The sequence below is a fragment of the Mercenaria mercenaria genome, chromosome 4 (assembly GCF_021730395.1).
Source record: "Mercenaria mercenaria strain notata chromosome 4, MADL_Memer_1, whole genome shotgun sequence".
Classification (NCBI taxonomy): domain Eukaryota; kingdom Metazoa; phylum Mollusca; class Bivalvia; order Venerida; family Veneridae; genus Mercenaria; species Mercenaria mercenaria.
In genome coordinates this window covers 68,664,205-68,688,518 of record NC_069364.1, presented here as the reverse complement: position 1 = coordinate 68,688,518, position 24,314 = coordinate 68,664,205, and the positions used below count along the sequence as shown (strand labels likewise).

At 33.9% G+C, this 24,314-nt stretch overlaps 2 protein-coding genes and 1 long non-coding RNA gene across 4 annotated transcripts in view; 2 read left to right on the top strand and 1 right to left on the bottom strand.

Annotated features, from left to right (window-relative positions):
* LOC123551983 (carbohydrate sulfotransferase 10-like) overlaps positions 1-24,314 on the top strand; it is a 50,103-nt gene that overhangs the window by 17,967 nt on the left and 7,822 nt on the right. The window lies entirely within an intron of this gene.
* On the bottom strand, positions 331-8,669 carry LOC123526116 (uncharacterized). Of its 2 annotated transcripts, none has more exons than XR_008370667.1 (7): positions 8,214-8,669; positions 6,845-7,004; positions 6,434-6,555; positions 5,973-6,040; positions 4,380-4,465; positions 3,487-3,607; positions 331-433 (listed from the first exon to the last, which is right to left on the bottom strand). It is a non-coding gene; the product is annotated as an uncharacterized LOC123526116 (long non-coding RNA). The 2 variants fall into 2 exon arrangements; XR_008370666.1 differs by having other exon boundaries at positions 6,446-6,555; positions 8,214-8,668.
* On the top strand, positions 17,686-22,782 carry LOC123551985 (uncharacterized). Its single transcript, XM_045341321.2, has 5 exons — positions 17,686-20,373; positions 20,590-20,910; positions 21,207-21,295; positions 21,497-21,649; positions 22,524-22,782. Exons 1-4 carry the CDS (start codon positions 20,120-20,122, stop codon positions 21,547-21,549), a joined length of 717 nt encoding a protein of 238 aa, XP_045197256.2. The 5' UTR covers positions 17,686-20,119; the 3' UTR covers positions 21,550-21,649; positions 22,524-22,782.

The window sequence follows — 24,314 nt, the reverse complement described above, 5'->3', positions numbered from 1 at the left end:
ACGGACGAACGTCAGGACAGAGACCATTCCTATTAAAACGATGCCGACAGACCAACAATGAGCAAAACAATTCACCACATATTCTTCAAAGTTGGGGCATAAATATGACCTTTTGACATCTTCTCTCTATACGAGATTCAGAGACACAAAAGCATTTGGCTTGTGAATAATGGCCTTAGAGCTTGACCTTTCAGCTATTGACCAATCCTCCTGTTACAGCGTTTATATTTAGTCATTTTAAACTGAACTTCACAGCATACATTTATTTCTGTAATCAATCAATTAACACTATGGTTAAGTGGTAGCTTAAAAATACAAGAAGTTGTCTGTGCTTTTCAAATTGTATTTCCATTTAGAACTTTATAATAAATTTTCAAAAATCACAGCTTGGCTTTCAGTTCTGTAAACACCATGGCCAATCTTTGATGGATACCTGAAAAAATCAGTCAAGATACACATAATTATAAGAGCTGTTTGAAGAACGTGTATGCCCCCATGATGGATTGTTCCTCTGATCTGTATGACCTTGACCTACTTATCTCCAAAACATTTGGGATCATCTACTTCTTAAGCCTAATCATACCATGTATGGTAACTGTAAGAGCAACTGAGTACACCAGCTAATGTGACGGACGAATTAAGAAGGTCCAAGGCCTTCACCATATGACAGGGAATATATTTATGACACACAGAATCATGAATAATAATATTTGTGATCAGTATAAAAAGCATAAAACAGATCATGTGCCCTCATTTGAACATTTTTGAGAGATGACCTTACAATGATGCTATAGATCAATTTTAATGAATAGTTGAGTTGTCACAGGAGTAACGAATTATACCCCCACAATATGTCCTTGTCACAGAACTAAGCCAATGTCGACAGTGAACATGCTTGAGCTTTGACCTACTGACCTCAAAATCAATAGAGGTAATTTGCTGGTCATGATCAACCTCCCTATGAAGTTTCATGATCCTCGGCCGAAGCGTTCTCAAGTTATTGTCTGGAAAAGGTTTAAATGTTTCGGGTCACTCGGCCCTTTGACCTTTGGAACTCAAAATCAATACAAATCATCTGCTGGTAATAACCAACCTCCCTATTAAGTTTCGTGATCTTAGTCCCAAGCCTTCTGAAGTTATTGTCTGAAAACTGTTTAAATGTTCAGGGTCACTGTGACCTTGACCTGTGACCTACTGACCTCAAAATCAGTAGGGGTCATCTGCTGGTCATAACCAACCTCCCGATAATTTTCATTAACCTAGACCCAAGTGTTCTCAAGTTTTCATCTGGAAACCGTTTAACTGTTTGTGTTATTGTGACCTTGACCTTTGACCTACTAGCGTCAAAGTCAAACTTGACCTGTATTTTATCATGTTACATGTGTGTACCAAAATTTATGATCTTAGACCCAAGCGTTCTCATCCGGAAACCGTTTAACTGTTCCAAGTCACTGTGACCTTGACCTATGACCTACTGATCTCAAGGTAGAATCTGACCTGTATTTCATGATGTTACACCTGTGTACCAAAATTTATGATCCTAGGCCCAAGCGTTCTCAAGTTATCATCCGGAAAGCATTTAAATGTTCCGAGTCACTGTGACCTTGACCTTTGACCTACTGAACACAAAGTAGAACTTGACCTGTATTTCATGATGTTACACCTGTGTATCAAAATTCATGATCCTAGGCCCAAACGTGTTCTCAAGTTATCATTCGGAAACCATTTAATTGTTCCGAGTCACTGTGACCTTGATCTATGTCCTACAGACATCAAAGTCGAAACTAACCTGCATTTTATGGTGTTACACCTGTGTACCAAAATTAATGATCCTAGCTGCAAGTGTTCTCAAGTTATCATCCAGAAACTGTTTAACTGTTCAGGGTCAATACGACCTTGACCTCTGACCTACTGACCCCAATTTCAAACCTGACATGTATTTTCTAATGTTACACGTGTGTACCAAAAATTATTAAAATCGGTTAAGCCTTCATGAGTTATCTTTCGGAAACCATGACCCAGTTTCAAACTTTACCTAGAAATAATCAAGACAAACATTCTGACAAAGTTTCATACAGACTGGGTCACAACTGTGGCCTCTAAAGTGTTCACAAGTATTCCTTTGATTTGTCCAGGTGATCTAGCTTTGACCCCACATGACCCAGCTTCAAACTTGACCTAGGCAAACATTCTGGCCAAGTTGCATAAATATGGTAATAACTGTGGCCTCTAGAGTGTTCACAAGCTTTTCCTTTGATCTGGCCTACTGACCAAGTTTTTGACCCACATGACCCAGTTTCAAACATGACCTAGAGCTCATCAAGACTAACATTCTGACCAAGAATCATAAAGATTGGGTCACAAATGTGGCCTCTAGAGTTTTCACAAGGCAAATGTTGATGCATGACGGACGCCGGACAATGACTGGTCACAATAGCTCACCTTGAGCACTTTGTGCTCTGGTGAGCTAACAAAAAACAAAGTTCCATAACTCAGCAGAATATATGTTAACTCTTATCATGCTGGACACAACTGATTCTGTCTTTGCGACCAGTGTAAATCATGAATAACCTGCACATCTATGCAGTCTGATCATGATCTGCACTGTTTACCATTCAGTCAGTTTATTTTTCATAAGTATCCCTTTTTCAGTTAATGGTACTGTGACTAATTCATTATAGAAATTTAGCAGGATAAGGGTAAGACCCTAACATGCACAATGCACAACTAGGGTTTGTACTGATCACATCTGAACTAGCTTCAAGACAAGGAGTTATCTACTCTTTTCTATTTTTAGCTCTGGATATACCAAGTATTGAAGAAGATACATTTAGCTGTTCATGACAAATGTAGGTTAAAGGTATTTCTATTTTTAGCTCAGCCTCTAGCTGCCCCTAAAAGGGGACCCAAGTGCCCTCACTTTGAACAAACTTTGGTGAGGACCTTTAATTAATGCTACAAACCAAATTTATTAAAGATCCATCAAGCGGTTCATAAGAAGAGGTCATTTAAGTTTTTCTTCCTTAGCTTTTGATGGCCACTAAAGATCAAGAAGAATCTTAGAAAACTATTTAATTAAAAGTCCATGACAGGATGTTACTGACCAAGTTTTGTGTAATTCTGACCGGTAGTTTCAGCGAAGAAGATGTTTAAATTTTTTTGGAACCTTGTGTCATTTTGATGTGGGAGATGACGTGGAACAACTGCAATGTATTTCAAGTTTTAATCAATTAATAATAATAGAATAGAAAAGTGCACTGAAAATTAACCTGAATTTTTAGTACAAAAGGGGAAAATTCATGGAATACTGGTGCCAGTTTTGTCCCTTGTGTCATATGATGTGGTTTTAAGTTTGAAGAAAATCCACCTTGTACTAACAGGTGTAGACATGAATGCTGATGCCAGGGCATGTAGGACAGCCCACCATATACTTCATACAGTCAAGCTATAAAAGCTTCAGATGAATTCAGTTTAGCAAGTACTTACTTGACTTGTATGTAGAAACTCAGTAGGTAACAGGGCAGCATTAACAAGGTGTCTTGGGCTGTTGCTCACTCACAACTGTCTTCAATAGGATGTCTTGTACAGTTGTCAACACATATAATACCTTAAAAAAAACCATATATACATGCTTTTCCATCAAATAATGTAAAGAACCACCCTCAACTACTTCAACTGACTGACCAATTATTGATCCAACCCTCATTTTAATTTCTCTATATGAAAACAAATATCCTATTATCTTCTTTCAGTCATAATCACTGTGTTACTTTAGTGCAATTTTCTAGATGAAGTTTAGTTGAATGTAAGAATTGTTTTACAATTGCTCTGTCTGCAATTCTAGTTTAAACACTGTATTGTGAAAAAAATACGAAGAAAAAAACCTGATGATCTACCCATATCTAAAACTTTGGTATGGGCAAAACAATAATTTCAACCTACAGTAATATAGAATATGTATAATGCCACTCTGTTAGTTTCTATAGATGCCATAATGATTGGCTGTAAAAACTAATTGTGTTTATGGATGGGTTCTTCCATTCCTTTGTTAAGGTCAACAAGCAATTTACCAATTGTAGTTTTTACTATTTAATATTAGTATCTCCACAGTATTTAGTATAACGCATCCTGAAAAACATATGAACAATACTTACTATAAATACTAACAATCATGTAAGACACAAAGTTGTTACACAAAATACCGTACAGTTCATATTAAGCACATCTCTTAATCAAATAATGACATCTCAGGCTCAAACATATACATGTGTGTGTAGTGGCATATTACAGCTAAAATACATATACTTCAGGAAGTGTGTAAACTCAAATGTACATTGCTATGCAATTAATTAAAGGTTACAAATACAAATTATGCATACCAGGTTATGGACCTTAATGCACCATATGTCACAGCAATATCTCAGCACAGCATAACACACACACACTCTGCTATCTGGTTAGAGGTCTGTAAATGATTAAATGGTTTATAGTGCAAATAGAGAATGAGACAGTGATATAAGAAAGTGATATTATGAAACAAAATATTAATTGTCTAAACAGAATGAGCCAATAGCATAAAAGATAAAATCATTACTAAGCACTTTATGGGACCATTGAATTGATAATTACAAACTGTAGTGAGTGAAATAAAAAACCTGTATTTAATCCAATATTAATTCAACTGTTTTAAAATAAAAAGCTCAATACATGTATTGAAGGATATAGATTAGCAGGGGCTTAGTAGCCCATGGCCCCTAGATTTTGGGCTGGGTTCCTAAATTGTTGGAGAAAATGCCCATATACCTAATGTTAAACTTTTTGTTTTGACAGTCTGGGTCCCTAAATAAAAATAGCTAGTTTATATTCCTAGTATTCAGTTACATGACTATACAGACAATGACCAGGTATCTTATGAAAGACTAATCCAATGAAATTAAAGCATTTCAGAGGGAAAATTTTGACCTAGGGTCAAGGCACATGAATGCACACAAAACACAATAAAACTAACAAAGGGATATAACTCTTGATTTTAAAATATTACTATCCAAACCCTTAAAATCAGGGCTGTCACATATACATCCATGTTTTAATTTATGTGTATTTAACTATTCTAAAGCTGAAAATATTATCATCATATGGGAAGTTGTTTATGAGAAACCAGCTTACATGCATTAATCTTTAATAAAATTTTCTAAATTAAAAGAGGCACAATTTTGACAAGACTGAAGCTAGAGTTACACAACTTGCCCTGTGAGGTTATCTGATGACAGCAAAGTAATTTATGAAGGCCTAGTAGTTTTTGAGACACAGGCAAAACTGTTACCAAAATCTCTCGTTTAAAAAAGAGGCACAATTCTGACAAAATAAAAGCTACAGAGCTCTATGTGACCTGTCTGTGAGATCAACTAATGATGAAGAAGACATGTTTGACTGACCTTTGAAAGCATTTCATAAAGTAGTGCTTGAGAAACCTGCTGATATGTAAAACTCCTGGCACATTATTAAACATGATTGATCAATTTTTAAATTGTAGAAATTCCAGCTTTCTGCTTTCTTGTTAACATCAAAATGTAAGGAACTTAAAAGGGACAAAACTATTTTTTAGTATGACTTTCAAGCTTTCAATGGTGGCAGAAGAGCCCAGGTATTACTTCAGGCAAGATAGAGCAGGCACTTGTTTTAACAACCAACACTATGTAAATTAGCTGGATAACTTTCCTGCATGAAAGAATGCTATACCCCTAGTGTGGGTTTCAAATGCACAGCAACAAAGGGCAACTGATACCACATCAGTTGTGAAAAGTCAAAATATTTTCAAGCAAATAAAAGGTGTACTCTATAATGGACAAACATACTGTGTGCTATCTAGTATGACATATATATGATGAATTCTGAGAAGTAAAAGTGAATATGTATACCATGTATGTCTTAAATATGCCCTACAGGTCTTAGAAAAGACAAACATAACTTACTTTATTTCACAGTTTAAAACTCTATACTCGCAGACCTCTAAAAACCTGTGTTGACTGCAGTTTCATACCTGAAAAAGTAAAGCTAATGTTCAAACTTATCCTGGTTTATTAAAGCTATAGTTATGACAAAATGTAATATCAGTAATATGGTCTGTCAACTGTATTTTCAGAAACAAACAATAAAATCTGCTTTAATATGAAGAATTATTAAATTATTTATAATGTGCAATACATTAAAAATTTTATTACTATCACTCTAAGATAAGAAGGAATATATATATATTTGCTACTATTATTCAGACAAAGACATAATTATATCTTTAGAATGAAGGAATTTTATAATTACTTCATTTTGAACATTTTATAAACTTAAATAACATTTTCATGGTTCTATATGACTGTATGAATTGTATGAATTCAAGAGGAAGAAAAAAAAAATCAATGGCTTTTTTGTCACATACCACCAAGAATACCTGACTAAAATTGGACTGGGAAACAAGATGTCTGCTTTACGCCATGCTGCTATCTGCAGTTGACCGAGATTCTAGGACTTCAGCTCTGTTCAACATTGTCCACTATAGATCTGTTACAAAAAAATGTCACTGTTTAGAATTTTATTTATAATACAATATTAAGAAAACAGAAATAGTTAGTTTAATGCAACAAACTACCTTTGAAGGGTTATAATGACTTTGGTTATAATTTGACAGCCAATTTTTTTTATCATAAACATAACTATAACTAAATGTAAATTTCTTGCTATTTCCTATTTTTTATTATTGTTATCTCAATAATAATTCATATATTTGTCATAGGTTTAAATATCTGCTTAACAGTTTAAAAGGTATTATGGATTCCATTCCTTTTATTACCTCTCTTTATGACTTTGACAGTTGACTTGCAAAATTTCAGTTTGTGCACAAGCCCATGTATGCAGCACTCTGTCCCAAAAGTTTGCCTTGAGCAGTGTTTTTTTTTTAGGTCTGGTTACTGCACTGAGCAGTATTGTTGTCTGTAATTTCTTCTGGCATTCTGCAACATAAATAGTTTTAAGACATTATAATAAACTGTGATACCAAGCTTGTGTGATAAGAATGTTTCATTTGTAACTTATTTTGCATGACATATGTAGTATCTCAAATATGTCAAATCAAGAATTCAAGCCAGATACAAAACCCCTAGAGGACTCTCGACTAGGCATTGGGTTACCTGATGACTATCATGCAGGCTAGGCGGCTTTCAGGTAATTTATTGGAGGGCAAGAGAATTCCTTGACTTTATTATCCAGTAAACATATGTTCAATACAGACAGGTCATATTAGTTGTGTAGTTGAATAAGCGGTTCTCGTATCGGGTGGCCTCGGTAGCTCAATTGGTAGAGCGTTGGCATGCTCACCCTTGGAGCCCATGCAGGGCAAAGCAGTTTGGATGGGATGTGAATCTGAATTCAGTTAACAGTCTGCAGCAGACATTGGCCAGGAGTGCTAATGTCTCGCAATAAGAGGGAAGGTGTGGAGCGGTTCTCGTATCGGGTGGCCTCGGTACATGTAGCTCAGTTGGTAGAGTTTTGGCATGGTAAGCAAAGGTCCGAGATTTGAAACCCGGTCGAGGCTGCACATTTTGCCTGAGACTGTTACAGTTGCAATACTGTCAAACATACCCTTCGATTGCAGGCATTTGTCCGTATCAAATATAGATCATTGATGCCTATTTAATTTATTTTTATATGTAACAGGCTGATCATACTTCAGCCCTGACCGGGAATCAAACCCGGGACCTCTCACACCTAAGGCGGACACTCTACTACGTCGCTATAAAAGCTAGCTCAATAGCAAGGAAGTATAAGTGCACCCTTATACTCTACCCTACTACATACACCCCCTCCAATTTAGAATTCGTCCTCGAATTCCAGGAGTTTGAACCTCTATGGGACGTTCCAAGGTGTCCATTCACATCTACTCGTGAGTTATTTACGTTGGGCGCCAAATGTAACAGGCTGATCATACTTCAGCCCTGACCAGGAATCGAACCCGGGACCTCTCACACCTAAGGCACCTACATATATTAAAATCAAGTCTCATGCACATTCAGTTTCTTTTATTATATAGATGATAAAAAACACTGATACGAAGTAAACAGGGTACGAGTCGACCCAAAATAACCGTTGATGATGAATGTCTGCAATATCGACACTCATAAAATTATACCTAAATAACCGAATATTTCTACAATAATTATTACCAGCATGTCCCTCCAATTGATCTGTCAACACAGGAAACAGCGAAGATAAACAGAATTTATGTGCTCAATATTTCCTTTACACTCGCTTCCGCTTCGTGTCGCACTGACCCAAAGCGCGTGCTTTTGTATGATCGATGACGTAGTTCATCCACTGTTGTGCAACATGTACACGGAAAATCAAGTTTTACTGCTGAACAATCTGCAGTATTTTCGACAGAAAGTTTCGTCGTGGTTGCCCACACGGATGCCGCCATTTTATTTACGATATCGTAAATATTTACGAGACCCCTGACCCTCTCGTAACTTTACGAGGATTTTATGTAGAAACTTACGATATCGTAGCTACGATAATTTTCATAAGACACCTATCAGACTTACGAGAACCTTGCGAGAGACTTACGAGAAAGATACGAGAAATATTCTCGTAAGTATCTTGATAAGACGGGCCCATAGTCTGGTGTTGTTTGGTATGGATCGGACGAAGCCGACCTGATTTTGTAGGTCCATACTAACGAACACCGAACAGCTGTTTCCTGAATTCTGATTTTATTTTATTTTATTTTTATCTTTTCTGCAAGTAATAGTAAACGGTAGAGATGTGAATATGAGGTTAACAGAAACGTTTACTAGATGGAATTAAATATTACGCTATTCAGATGAACATAGTCGATTAGGCTAGCTGTTGATAAAAGTACAATCACATATGTGTTTTGACGTAAATATTAGTAAATGTTTATTTATGTTTGAGCTAGAATAGATTTTTTGTTCAGCATATTTGATTAAAACAAGCCGTTGACAAAAGTACATGTATATTTTTCTTGACGTAACTTAAATAAAAAAATGTCCATTTTATGCGTTAGAGTTAGAAAATATTATAGGCACAACTATCTTTCTTCATTATCATATTTATTAAATAGAAACGGTTTATCATCGGTTAACCATAGATCGACCTGAATCTTTTAGAAATGGCAGATACAATTAGAATAAATCTTGCCTTGTACATGTATTTCTGTTAAGAAAATCTCATATTTGTCTTGTTTTCCGTTTTGTTGAATTGGTATTATTGTTCCTTTTGTTTTAGGTAGGACAAGAAAATTAGGCTGTGTTATTTTTAATTCGTAACATATGCGTCTATTCAATATATATGGAACAAAAGTTTCAAACATGTAACAGAAATGAATGTATAAATCGTCATATGAACGCAAAAACTGGATAACTGACATTGTTTTTAAAAATTACCTTTTTGCATATTTTAGTCAAAAATGATGTCATACATATACCCCAAATTTAGTTTTTCAAATTTTTATTTAAAAAACCCCTTTTCAGAAGTTTGCAAAAACCTGCTATCTGCAAACCAATTTTTGATATGAGCAAAAACAGGACAAGTGCACTTGGCTAGTTTTTGCACTCATAAAATATCATTAATTGCATAAATTCTAAACGCAAAAACAAGCTAAGTGCACTTAACATTTTTTGGCAGGAATGATTTGTTAAAAGCCAGTGTAACAGATAGGCAAACAAAAATGTAAATTTGCATTTTATTATAATTTTAACATTAAGTGAGTTTGAACACCAATCTCTACTACTTAATGATCTTAGTCTGATTTTTTTCTCAAAATATTATTGTTATTCAAAGGTAACAAATGCGATAAAGATAGACATTCAGTATATTGATTGATTTGCCTAAGTACACATGAATTAGCTAAATGCAAGTCTCTTTGATTTAGAGGATAGTAATAAACTTCTTTTAGCAAAAATGGTAAAACAATTGTTTTTAATTTTCATATACATTAATTATATAATTGAAACTTAAAAGATAAATGAGCCCTAAGGGAAAAAGCCAGCCAAAACTGGATATTGATCGGGACATATGCATGTGTTCTTGGAAAAAATTTAATTGTAGAACTTAGCTCTGGTGCATTTCGATGTATATTTGATGATATACTCTTCCCATTTATGGACTTTTTTAATAATTATACCTGTCAACATCATCAGTATACGCTGGCTATCTGATGAAAATGCAAGCAAAAATGTCTGATAAAGTTCACCAGCGTATTTGAATAATCATTGCTTTTATGTAAAACATTGATGACTGTATAAACATAATACAAAGTGCAAGCAATCTGATGGGTAGGGAAAGGGTGAAGAAGCAAAATATCCTGTATAGACTAGAAGACAGTGGATCTGTTTTCTTATCTCTCCTGGTCTTCAGCTTAATATAATACTACTGATACCAGATTTGCGAGCGTAGCGAGCGGAATGTTTTAAAAAATGCTCTGGGATCTGAATTCTCACGATTGCAGTTTTAAGGAACAACGATGCATCGGGTTCACCTCTGAATCAGATAGTGCATACACAGTATTATATATTTATGTATGTTTACTAAGGTGTAGCAGGGTTTAGGACTGTTATATTTCGATCTTCTCAGATTGTTCAGCACGACTTTTATGTCGTGTTATTGGTACTGTTTAGTTTTTCAGCATGACCATTTCGGCCTGGGTTGTTCCAATACTCGCTTTCATAGTCTTGGGTATTGTATAATCACCCCTTGGATATGGTGCCTGCTTTTTAATTTTGTCTTTTGACAGTTCCTGTGATATGCAGGCTCCGTAACCTCAGATCCCCTTTCTAAATTCCAGTTTGTTTAGTTCTGCCCATTGTTTTCTAGATTTGGGCAAACCCATTACTTTATCTGGGGACAAAACGCCGCTTTTCATGGAATTACACGCCACAACCCGTGTATCATTGAAGGTTCCATGTTCACCGCCGTTTGATTACATCTGCGGATGTGTAGCATGTGTAAATGTTGAGTTCTGCTAAACCCGGGGCTAGAGGGCGTGGACGGTAGCATTCATTTCCACTACCGTCCATGAACAGACTCAATCAAACCGAGCCTGCAACATTTTCGTTTCTGTCGTGTTAAGTGACCTGTGAAGTGTCTACTTTTTCTATTTTAGGAAACTCCTTAAGGGGAAAACTCTATCCTATTGTTGTATTAATAGAAGTTTCACAAGATTATTGTTTCACTGGAGAAAAGTTTGTATTTAAAATGAAATATTTATTATTAAAACAAATAAAAACAACGAAGGGTGCTGGTGATACTGGAGTGCTTATCGTCTTGAGTTCTGTTTTGTTACACAGTGAGATGTCTTCAACTATGGCCAGTTCTTGATGACACAAGGTCAGTAGTTTTTAATTTATTTCCAAATGACTGATGCAGTAGTTCATACTTTACAGTTCTAATGATAATGAAATTTTGGACAGAGTTTATAACCAGTTAATCACAGTCTGTGATGAACTGTATGTATTATAACGAGTTAAAATTATAAATGCAATGTGTTGTTATTCACATTTTTTGACCGTGTGTTTGAGAGCTATTCTTAACAAGAACTGTCCGTGAGACAGCAAAAGCTTGACTATTCGAATTGTTGTCCAAGTAGCAGGAACATTATCATAAATGTTAAAATATCTCTTTCAATCCAGTATCTGCATTAATTAACTTGAATGCAAAACTTTAACCAGGATTTTCTCTATGTCCAAAAAGGGGCATAATTTGGCCAAAATGCATGTCAGAGTTATGGGACTTGATGCTATCACCTAGTTTTATAACCCTGAATTCACAAGTGAGGTTTGAATACAATATCTACCTCAGTTTTAGAGAAAGGAACTTGCATGCAAAGTTTTGACCAAGTTTTTCAAAGTCAAAAAGGGGTCATAATTTGACCAAAATGCATATCAGGTTTATGGATCTTGATGCTAAAAATATAATGCAATTAACCCTGAAGACACAGTGATGTTTCAAATCAATATCTGCATTAGTTTTGGAGATAGTAACTTGTACCCAAAACTTTAACGCTTAAACCAGGATTTATTTTCTAAGTGCAAAAGGGGGCATAATTGGCAAAATGCATGTCAGAGTTATAGGAGTTGATCTTGTTGGGTTGAAATATTGACCTATAAAAAGGAAAAAAATAAGTTAAAAGCTATATGCCTTTAGATAATTTAACCTATATGTACTTGCATAAGGCATATAACATGTTATACTAAATCTTATTTTGAGAAAGTGTTGTGTATTGGGGGGGGGTAAAATTTTGCAGATTGGGATATTTTAAATGATTATGGCTGTCGATTACTTTTGTTTAAATTATATATTGTCAACAAAACTTGGAAGAAAGGCATTTTAAGTAGAAATCTTTATTAGGTGCAAGATACTTGTAAGAAGTTTTACTGCAGATGGTTCTGGATATTTCAACAGCCAACTGCTGAATTCTAGTGAACTTTTAGGATATAATTATCAGTATGGTCATTTAAATAAGAAGGAAATATATGATATTCAAAAGATGGCACTCCCCTTCCCCTGCCCCCACCCCTCCCTGCTCATATGCTTAAGTTTACAGTATAGATTACAGTTCATATACTGAAATTACCCGTTTAACATAATTGCAGTCACAATTACACTACACAGAATCAATCTCATCTTTAGCAGTGTCCAATATTTAAATGAAATGCTGCCCTAAAAACCATTATGTTATTATAAAAATGATAAAATAATTATACTAACCTTATTATGTAATTATAAAATATTAAACTTACAAGCATTTTCAAAACAAAGAATATGGCTTTTAGATTAATAAAAATATTTTTTAAAAATCTGACTTGGAGCCTGAATTTTTTCTGAGTGATTTTGGAGTCAGAATTTTTTTTCCAATATGTAGAAGCCATAGTTGTTTTTTTCCAGCAAAACCGGAGAAAACAAGAAAACCTTTTTCAAAAATATATTTTTTTCAGCTGATGAGTTCTGTTGTTTTTATTTCTTCTAAGTATGAGCTTATGCCATCACTTGAGCATTGTCTGTGTTAATGTCAGCATGAGCATTAAGTGATAAGGTAAGTGGTATACTTAAGGCCTTAGAGATGTTTTTTTTTCAACTTTTTAACAAAAAGTTGCAAAACTAAAAATAATTTCCGAAAAGTCAACTTAATAAATAGAAAATTCTAAAAAATACCTTTATACCTACCCTAATATTTTTTTTTTTTTTTTTTTTTTTTTTTGATGTTCCGGAAAGAAAATATTTTATCTTGTTAGGCCAAATTAAAACCTGTATTGGGTTGGGAATTGTATTTTCACAGCATGGTACATACAACGGTAGCCGTATGTTTGGATCTGTCCAATGTGGCCTCTCTCGAGCAAAAAAGACGAAGACGTCGCGTAAGTTTTGCTGATTTCTACCATTTATCAGAATATTTTGACATAAAAATGTATACCATTTTGTCTCATCAATCTAAGGTCCAAATTATGGGTTATAAAATGATCATATCATTCCAGTTCAAATCAATAAATGATAAAAACGTGCTGATTGTAGCGTTCAAAAGCGAAAGCGACACTTTAAAATGATATTATCAAACGTTTTGCATTTGCATCATCAGTAGAAATAGTTAAAAGGAAAGAAGAAGCATTTTTTGCGTATGTAGCTATTAACCTCTCAACTGAAAAATCAGTAGTTTTGCAACTAAATACAACCTGAAGTCAAGCACATGTATCAAGTATGTACCGTTTTGGATACAAGTAGGCGAAAACTAGTTAACGGTTTGGATTTAGTATATGTAACGGTCTGGATAGCATCTAAATTCACATGATCGGTATCAAAACCAGATACAAATACAGTTATCTCCTTCACAATTTCTGGGATATCAGAGTGGCCTTGTATATGGATGGCATAAAACCTAGTGACTTGGATTTTACAGCGAATCGACAAAAAATGTCATGTATTACCAAGAACACAATCTAGCGAAAGAAGCAAACTAAATGTTATTAAACTAAATATATAAGCTTAAAGGAAAAAGGTGTATATGAACGATAAAATTAACGTTGTAACAAATTGTTTGTGTTACTGATGCATGGGAATATGTTACCGATAATAAATTCGAATTCATAATTCTATAATTAAAGATTTATTTCCGGAATCATATATAAAATAAAGCATTTTATATCCAGATGGGTAGCTCAAAACGACGTGCAAGTACATTTAAGTGCATAGCTGGTTCAGATAATCTAAGTTATTCGTTTTAGAAATTCGATATAAAACAAATTCTTTCAAAGTTCATTTGTCTATCTCATTTTCAGTTGCGTTTTGGGAACAGCGATCAGTAATTGAATAGAAAATAGGTCCCTATTAAAATCATTTGTTTACCGTCCCCACAACCAACTCAATTACAAACGGCCTGTACAAGTAAGTGTTTCGCAATTGAAAAATGAGCTTGAAAAATACGCATGGCTATTGCACACATCCCACATCCGTTCATCAGCTTCAGCGTCCTGATTTGATAGTATTCTGTATTGAAACAAAACTAAACTGTTCACTGTGATGATCTGGCATGTAACGCACATAACCGCAATAGTTTGTTTTTTCGGCAACAGGTATCTCAGCACCACTAGTTACAATGGATTAAACTTCACATACCTGTTTGCCTAATATGCAATGAACAATTTTCATAACTCATTAAAATGAAATGGAACTTCACAACTCCAACACTTGTTCACTGTGATATCATTAAAATGAAATGGAACTTCACAACTCCAACACTTGTTCACTGTGATATATTGTGCAAAGGTTCCATGAGTGCCTAGCTTTTTCAAAACGTTATGCCTCTAATATGACTTAGAAATTCTTGGTTATTTTTTTTATATATTAGCAGGTATCTCATTTAGCATTATTTCAATGGCTTAAACATAACTTTAAGCAAAATTGTTTACGCACTCATTAATATCTTTAGCTTTTTAGTGACAATGTAAAGGAGTCGGGCTTTGTTGTCCTCATTTAAATTTGACATCTACTCCTTTTCAAAGAGACATAATTATGTAAACAGTCGTGAAATGATTTTCAAATTTATAACAGAAATCAGTATATAAATATACAAAGAAACGAATAATTATTTTCATAAGAAATTTGATCTCCTTTCCATTGAAATTTAGGATCGGGAGACAGCAAATTTTTAATGGGGCCTTATCATCAGATCATCAAGCCGTTATGCATAATAAACAACACTACTGTTTTCTAGCACCCTGTAAAAAGTTACTGCTAGGCTTGTGCGTTTAAATTTCCATTTATGACAAATGGTGTTTTTCATTGCTTTTATTGGTCATTCCTCTCCCACTTGCGTTTTAGTTGGGCCAGTCACATTGCTAAAATAAACACATTGTAAGAACTCAGTCCTTTCACACCAAAAACCTTACAACAGTGTATGCATTGATGTGTACATACAAAAATATAAAGCTTAACTTGTACATAACGTTAAAGAAAGAAATAAGCAGTTGGACATCGTCTTGGATAGCAAAGTCAACTGACCATAGGGGAGTATAAGACTTGTAGTACATATGGAAAGGTGATAAGGTAAACTTGTCGTCTGTTATCCCTGTTAGCCTAAAACTATCCCCTGTAAAAATGTCATCCAACAGGCATGTTTCTTTGGATAAGTGCTAACGTATATATTACGTGTGAGGTGTGTGCCAAGGTATAAAACTAATTCTTGTTTCATGAAATTTTTGCACCAAAAAGTTTTCAATTTACAAACACCTTTCCTGGTCATCTGGTATATATTTAAAACAATTTTGAAACCACTATCTTTCAAATTGGCATTAGTGACACCAGTTTGAGTAAATACACTGGTTTAATTATAATTAACAAATCATATTGATCATCGTTTAAGGTATGCATCTCAACTTTATATGCATACACATTTATAAAAATCTAGCAACAAGTGTTTGATGGACATGCTCTGTAAGAAGATATATTTGAACATGTATGCAAACTATACATAGTTAGAAACATACATTAGCAGTTAGAAAGGTAAGTCCAAAGCGACTAAGTTATCCAAACCGGTGTACACTTATGATCCAAACCGTTACTTTAATGTTTCTATTATTGTCAACGTTTTGTGTCCTTTTGAATATTCAGTTGTTTTGTACATACCACAGTTTGTATATACTTATACTAGAGATTATCGTCAAGTATATTCATATCCATTCAGTCATTTTTTTTTATTTTACTAACAGTAAAAATGAAATTTTAGAACAACTGGCTCGACATCGAACAATTTCTATCACTTATTAAGAGATATTAATGCTAAATACCATTCGGATGGCAATGCCGATGTGGCGATTATTTCTTTGAGCATTAGTAGGCTTATTGAACAGAGTTTGATAACAAAATTTTAAAAAGACGTAGAAATAGCTTCAAAAACTTAGATGATGTTCCATTGTTTTTTTTGTTTTGAGCAGCCATATTGGACAGATCCAAATACACGGCTACCGTTGTAGTTACCATACAGGAATGTTGAAGTTTTAAAAAATGACCAATTGTAAACCAGCTTACAAACTTAAAGGAAAAGGAATTGTTATTTTATGCTAGTTTTGTCTGCTAGAATTTCTCGAACGATTTTAAGATGTGAAAGAATAACCAGAATTGGCTTAAAAATGAGAAAATTATGAGCATTTAAATATTTGATCAAATTGGCGGCCATTTTGTTTTCATGGCAACAAAAATCAAAATAGCTGTTTTGTTAAATTTCAAACAACATATCTGACCTGTATTTATTCATTTATGTAAAACAATTTTATCTATACCTTTTCAAATTATAATGAAAGAAATTACCATGCTTTGCATCTTACACTCATAAAACATATGAAATTAATCTATTTGAAAGGTTATTTGTTAAACAGAGTATTCAGCAGTGTACAAATGTCGTCATAAATACACTAAAATGGCTGCCTCCTTGATCAGCCATTTTCTTAAATTTAAAACTGCCATTTTTTCAATAGTCATCAGATTTTAAAAATCCTTTCAGCGTTATAAAGGCATGCGAACGACTTTCATAAAACATTAACTTATGGTCAGGCTTTTCTTGCCCTTTAAATATGTAACACAAAATCATTAGCTGACAGTGGAGTGCAAAAACACATGATATAATACCCCAGTCACACTTACGTCTAGCAACGGATAGAAACATAGTAATCCGTATCGATCTGTACCTGAGCCATACCTCAAAGTAGTAATTTGTATCAATCCGTTATTAAAGTCTAGAGAGTAGTCATATCAATATGTTTTTATAGGCTCTAGAACACTAAAGATAAGCCACATAACTCATGACTAGAGTCATGTGCTGGACATCTTTGTTTTGTTGTATTAGAATGTTTGGTATTATTAGTAAGTTGTCCATTAGCTTGCACTGATTCCTACATTTTCAAGTCATTAACAGAAATAATGATAACCATTTTAATAATTAACACCAATTGTATGTGAATGTAGTGAAGTAAGACACATGCCACTATACAACATACTATCTATAATCATGCAGATGCTGTCAGACCATACTAGTCATGGGTGTGAGTCAACTTTAAAATCTATTCATCTTATTATCTGAGCATATGCAAAGCTTTACTTTGAGTTTGGTTGTGCAGAAATGCATTAGAGAAGTGTACATAGCCACTTTTTGCACACATAAAAATGATCCATAAAGCCAGTTATGAACATTAAACCTGTCTTTGCACAAAAGAATTTCGGAACAAGCTATGTGCATATTTAACAAAATACTCTTTGACAGTAATGAGTTTATAAAAAATACATCTAAGGTATAAATTCATGTATTTTCACCTGTTCGAAAACTATACACATAATAATAATTATTATCTATATTATAAAAGTAACTCAGATTAAGAAAGAAGTAATTAGTTCTTTTGGCTCTCCTGGAAATTTTAAAAATGTCAGTTAACTAGTTTTTGCGCTCACATGACAAAATATACAAACTATACGAAGTATTTTAGGTAGCAGGATCCTCCATATACCATCACAAGAATTTTTTTTGATACTTTCGCAGATATAAGCAAAATAAGACTTAAATATAGATCTATGTCAAACACCAGTTAATACCAAACTAAGGTGTTTTCTTTTAAACAACACACTTTAAAAAGACATGAACTAATTAATGAATAATTATGCATAAGATATGTATATCTATACAGTGCAAGATATTAATTATGTCTAGACAGTTGCAGTACCTACTATGTATTGTGTTCAATACAAATTTTTTTTTTTTCTAGAACTTATTAATGAATAATCATGCTTAAGATGGCCAGTCAAAACCCACAACACTAGATCATAAATAAAATAACGGCGTAACCAGGGCTTTTCATCCTTGTATAACAGAGGCCGATATTCGGCTACTTCCCAATCCAAAAATATAGTATTTTCTCCCAACTGTGGCAGAGACACTTCCCAAAATGCAAGGTAAGATTTCCCAAAATTACGCCAGCATATGATTTTGATTTTGTTTACATTTATTATTTCCGGAGGAAGCGTTTGTCTGGTATCGATTTTTTTGTTTTACTATAGCACATATGACCGCTTGTTACGCATAACCAGTCTAATCCGTTATGTTCCGTGTCCCGGATTTTAGATTTTAGTCCGTGTTTCAGGGGAGATAAATTAATTCGTATTTCGGTGTTTACTTCCGGTTTATCGTTTTCTAACAGAACATGTCACATAACGGAAAGTATTACAACAAAACGATCAAACGGGCGGCAATATCAGAAAATCAGAGGTCACTACTCGACTGCGGGGTGAAACAACGTAAGTTAGAGGACGGTACCGGTGATAATATCACCGAAGCGGTCCCAACTAGTATCCATACTACTATTTCCACTGTTTCTGCCGAGGAAGTTTCTTCTATTTCAAACAATGACTGTGTGCCTAGCTGTGATGAACACTCCAATGATCCTGCTGTTAGTACTATTAGTACTATTACTGTTCAAGACGCCCGTAAACCAGATGATGATTTAAATTTTGATGGCAGGAAACGATGTAACATTTGGTATGAAAACAGGTTTTCATGGTTATATCATAGCTCAAAAAGGAAAGGCTACATTTGTAAATATTGTGAGCTTTCGGAGAAAACTTATCTAATGAGTCAGCTTTTGTTTCCACTGGTACGGTTCTTGGAAGTCATCCATCCCGTAGACTGGAAATTCATGAAAACAGTAATTGCCACAAAGTAAGCACCGAGAGATATGCTACATTGTCTACTAATATGGATACTTTTAAGGTTATGGTACAGACTGCAAAAAAGAAGACTGAAAACAAAGCAATTCAACAAGTTGAGCAGAATAGAAACTACTTAAAAAAAACTGCTTAAGGTCACAGTTTTCCTTGTTAAACATAAATGGGGCCATTGTGAAAATCTAAAAGAGATAGCAAAATTACTTGCAAGTCTCGGAGACAAAGAAGTCAGTGATATGCTGGAAGCAGACACGAATTATCTGTCTCCAAGAGGTGCCACGGAGTTTGTTGAGATAGTCAGTGACTTTAACGAGAAAAAAATCTTGGAAGATTTGAAAAACAGAAAGTTTACTTTGTTTCTGGACTGAAGCACAGATAACGCCAACAGATCGCAAGTTTCAATCATGGCACGTTGGGTCGGACAACATGGTATACAGGAAAACTTTCTTGGACTTGTGAACATGACAGGTACCAAAGCATCAGACTTTCAGGAAGCTATAAACTCTTTTTGTCTGTCCAAAGGAATTGACCCCAGAAACATAAGGTTTGTTGCACTAGATGGCTGCAATACTATGAGCGGAGAGAAAACAGGTACTTAAATTTTTTTACTGTTAAATAGAAGTGTTGCAGCAATGAATGATCATCTTAAGGCTTTAAAAAGCTAAAGACAAGTTTTTAGACTACAATTATGAATAATTTTAAACTCAGTATCATTCTTTGGAAATGACCTCTCTCATGTTTTAAAAACAGAAAACTATATGTGAACTTAAGCGGTTTAAAAGCATGCATGTATGATGATCAATTTTAATCCCTTCATTTTTAAACTTAATTACATAAATTTGCTATTGTACTTTCTATGACTTCAGGTCTGCAGAAAAGAGTACGACACATGTCTCCTCTTAGCCTGTACCTTAATTGCCGTAATCATCGTTTGGCTTTGTGTTTCACTCATCTGCTGAAGAAAAATGAAACAATGGCTGATGTTGAAGCTCTCCTTGTTTCCATCTGGAAGGTTTTCCACTTCTCTGCAAAGAGGCATGCAGTGTTTCGTCAGATGCAAGAGCTGTATGATGAAACCCCACTAACCTTCATAAGAGCGGCTGCAACAAGGTATTTGGCCCTCATTCAAATCATTAACCAAACAAAAAATTCTCACTGTTTCGAGTTATATTAATGGGTAAATAAGTAAAAGAAAAAAGAAAAATTAAATCAAATATGGTAATCAGTCAGCGAAATTAATCATTACTTTTTTTCCAAAATAGTTGCTATTCAATATTTTTTGCCGGTTGATAGATTCAAATCTGCATGCAAATTTCTGCAATACAGGTGGCTATCTCATCTCAGAGCCTGTGTGAGTTTCATTTCTAGATATGAATCTTTACTGTATACCCTGGATACTATATTCACTGAAACACGGGAGCCGGAGATTGCTGGAATTCGGGCCAAGGCAGCAGACCGTAAGACAGTACTGACTATTCTCCTCCTATCAGATGTGCTGAAACCTGTCAATCACTTATCACTGTATCTGCAGAGCGACATCGGGTACTTCTCAAGCCTGACGGAACGTGTGAAAGCCTGCATTAATGAGCTTCATGGTTTGATTGAGCAGTATGAGCAAGGTCAATTTGATGATGATTTAGAGTTCAGGTTTGAATTATTTTTTTATTTATAAAAAGTCTTCTTTGTAAAGATGTAATTGTATACAATATAAAGGTACAAAGTTAGCATAATGACTTATAATATTTATTGGAAAGCAATTTGACAGTTATTTATTATTTATTTGAAAGCAATTTAATTAACAGTTGCAGCACATGAAAAAAAAACTATTTATTTGATTTATATCATTAAGTCAGATATACTAAATAAAATCATTTAGACATTTTAATATTCCTGCAAATAAAATTTCCTTTACTGCTTATTTATATTTGTCAATCAATTTTCAGAAAGTGTGATGACCTACTTAACGTCATTAGTGACAGGACTGACCTTGCACGCAGACTTAGAGATGACAATAATCAGCTAACACCACATGGTAAGAGTATTCATTTTTAAAACATATCACAAACATTCATTTATATATTATTCATTAAAATATGAAATATGATGACAATAATGCTTAGGGAAGCAAGTGCCTTTATTTTCTTATTATGGATAGACATGCATTATTAGCATAACAGTTGAAAACAACATAATTAGAATTTGAGAAAAAGAGAGTGACTGTGTATTTTTTCAGATTATCTTCAGACTGTTGGGATACCGATGATACCAACTCATTACAGAGATTGAGGATGCTTTTACTGTCAAGTCTGATGTTTTAGCTGCTTTTAGTGTTTTAGATCCAGTGAACCAGCCAGATACTGCCAGTGATCTGTGTGAATATGGAAAGGTTAGTTTCACAGAGTTTCTGAACTTTCTGTTAGTCTTAGTAAGTAGTAATTTCAATACTATGATATACTAAAATTCAATGAAAATGTCATCTCCACAGCCAAGATTGATATATGCTCAATTGACATACTCACTGACAACATCAATGATTTCCCTTTGAATGCTTTTAGTTTTAAATATACTGACACTTTCAATTCATTTCTTGAAATTGTTTTGCTAATGATGCATGTTCATGGTAGGAAAAGATAAAGACACTTGTCAAGCATTATGGTCACCAGAAGACTGATACTTTTCAAGGACATGCGTCTGTGGCACCACCAGATGTAGATGCTATAGTTGAACAAGAGCTGCTTGCTTTTAAAACTCACTTATTTCTCATGAAGTCAGTTTATGTTGGAATCAGTGTTAAATGTTTAATGTTCTAGTGTTCTTTGTTGATTGTTATTTTTTACATGTATCATGAAATTAATAAAACTTACTTTTCTTTAATTCTTTGGGCATGATCTATCATCAGTTATACCTTGAATATTGTTATATATTTTGAAAAAAAAGTTAAAAGTTTGAAATACTTAAAATTACTAAGGCATATCATTTAAATGCTCATTTATTAAACAATATTTCACTTGAACATAAATTAAATTAAATAATATTTTTTTCAAGTACATTATTGATCAGTGTTTTATCTGCTCACAATAAGAATTATATAATACAATTTAAGTATGACAAGTTTTAAATACATTGTAATTGTAAAAAAAAATGCTATTTTGGCAAATGCTGTCTTTTATGTGAAATTTTCGCTGTAGCCATTGTAATGATTTTGTTTTATATTATATAAGCTTTCTTTCAATGTTAATTTGTTACTGTTTAATCTTCAGAAAGAGACCACAGGATCCAGTGACATGCTTGTTAAGTGTTTATGGGGAGCTTACCAAAGATGAGGGACTCAAGACCTGTTTCCATCGTGTTCAGTACATGTATGAGTTGGCTATGCTGATACCACAGTCCACAGCTGTAGTTGAACGGTCATTCAGTGCAATGATTGATATCTGCACCCATCTTAGAACATATCTTACTACAAAACATTTAGATGACCTAATGCGTGTAAATCTGCTTGACATTGCCCCAAGTGACACAGAACTGAATATGTTGGTTGATAATTTCAAAAATACAAAATAAAGAGACATGGACTTGTGATCATTAGATTTGCGAAATTTGAAATCTGAATTCAAAATAAAGTGCTGTATTACAGTAAAAGTTAAATTTCAGTTGAAAATACTTATTACTGTTCAAATTTATACACTAGTACCCATATTTCCATGAATAGCTTTTTCCCAAAATGGGCAATAATCGCGCATTAATTTCCCAATTTGAAAGGCCTGGGCCTCTTCCCAATTGCAATTTCCTGATGAAAAGCCCTGGTAACAGTAGTAATAGGTGGGGATTTTAAGGTATTAGGCCCCTAATAGTGATGTTTAAAAAATGGCATTTGCTTTGTATATTCTTACAGTTGACCGTGCTTCGCACTATGCTGCAAATTTTTAAAAACTTTTACCGTGCCGTTTTTTATAAATTTTGTGCAATTTATGGTTTTTCCTCAAGCTCAAGTAGAGACAAATTTCAAAGTGGCAGTTTTCATCCAAAACGTTTGCAGAGAATTCATTATACCATTATTTTTAATGAAAGAAATATCAAACTATTAGTAAACAATTATAAAACTTAAAATAAAACAATCAATATCATTTTTTCTGGGGTACCTCAAGTATAGGGATTTAATGAGACAGAATTCTAATTTCAACATTGAAAAATTAAGGTCAAATCCTTTCGGGTCTGTTTTGAATTTTGCTCACTTCATTCAAAAATACCCTTGGGGCAGAAGTAAAACCTATCTACATTTCTTCCACAATATGTAATCTAAAGAATGAAGAATTTTAACCGCATGTAACTCAATATTTTTAAAGATGTCTAACTCTACCCCTTCTGTTTCAGAGGTAAATTCACTTTGAACAGCAAGAAATCGCTTATCAAAAGAATTTTTTACACTTTTGTACAATGAGTCAATAACAAGTATTGAAAGAAGTAAAAAATTACTAGAAAAAAAGAAAAATAAGGAAAAAACATGTTGGTCCCAGTGGGGCTTGAACCTACTCGCCCCTGAAAATTGCAGTCAAAGTAGGTTTATGATAGGAATTGAATACTCTTCAGAAAGGAGGTACTCTGTTATGGGCCTAATACCTTAACGCAGTTTTAGATTATTATCTGGATAAAATGAATGGTAGACATGATACAAATAATAATTGCTCTGAAACAGTAAACAATATAATGCTAAACAACGATTTGTTCGTTATGCGGCGTATGAATAACCCTAATAAAATGCTTTACATGGTACTCAAATCACAAACGACCTATATACTGCAGACTGGACTATTTTCTCGATTCAGAAAATATATTAAATTTAGTTTCAAAATGTAATATTTGAAACAGCTACCAATTCTATTGTGCATTTTAAACTAATGCAGCATAAACAGGAAAAAGTTCCAGGTTATTTTAAACTAAACAGTAGCATTATTTTATACCCTGAGTATCAACAAAAAATTAGAACCTCAGTAACTGAAATAGCTAACATGAATTGAAAAGCAAATCCAAACACTATGGGCACTTATTAAAGG

What these genes read in the sequence shown, in the direction of transcription:
- LOC123551985 (XM_045341321.2), top strand. Translation starts at nt 20,120, where the DNA reads ATGACTTCAGGTCTGCAGAAAAGAGTACGACACATGTCTCCTCTTAGC. An exon ending in ATAAGAGCGGCTGCAACAAG is followed by an intron (nt 20,374 to 20,589) that starts GTATTTGGCCCT and finishes TCTGCAATACAG; the next exon opens with GTGGCTATCTCATCTCAGAG. An exon ending in TAATCAGCTAACACCACATG is followed by an intron (nt 21,296 to 21,496) that starts GTAAGAGTATTC and finishes GTATTTTTTCAG; the next exon opens with ATTATCTTCAGACTGTTGGG.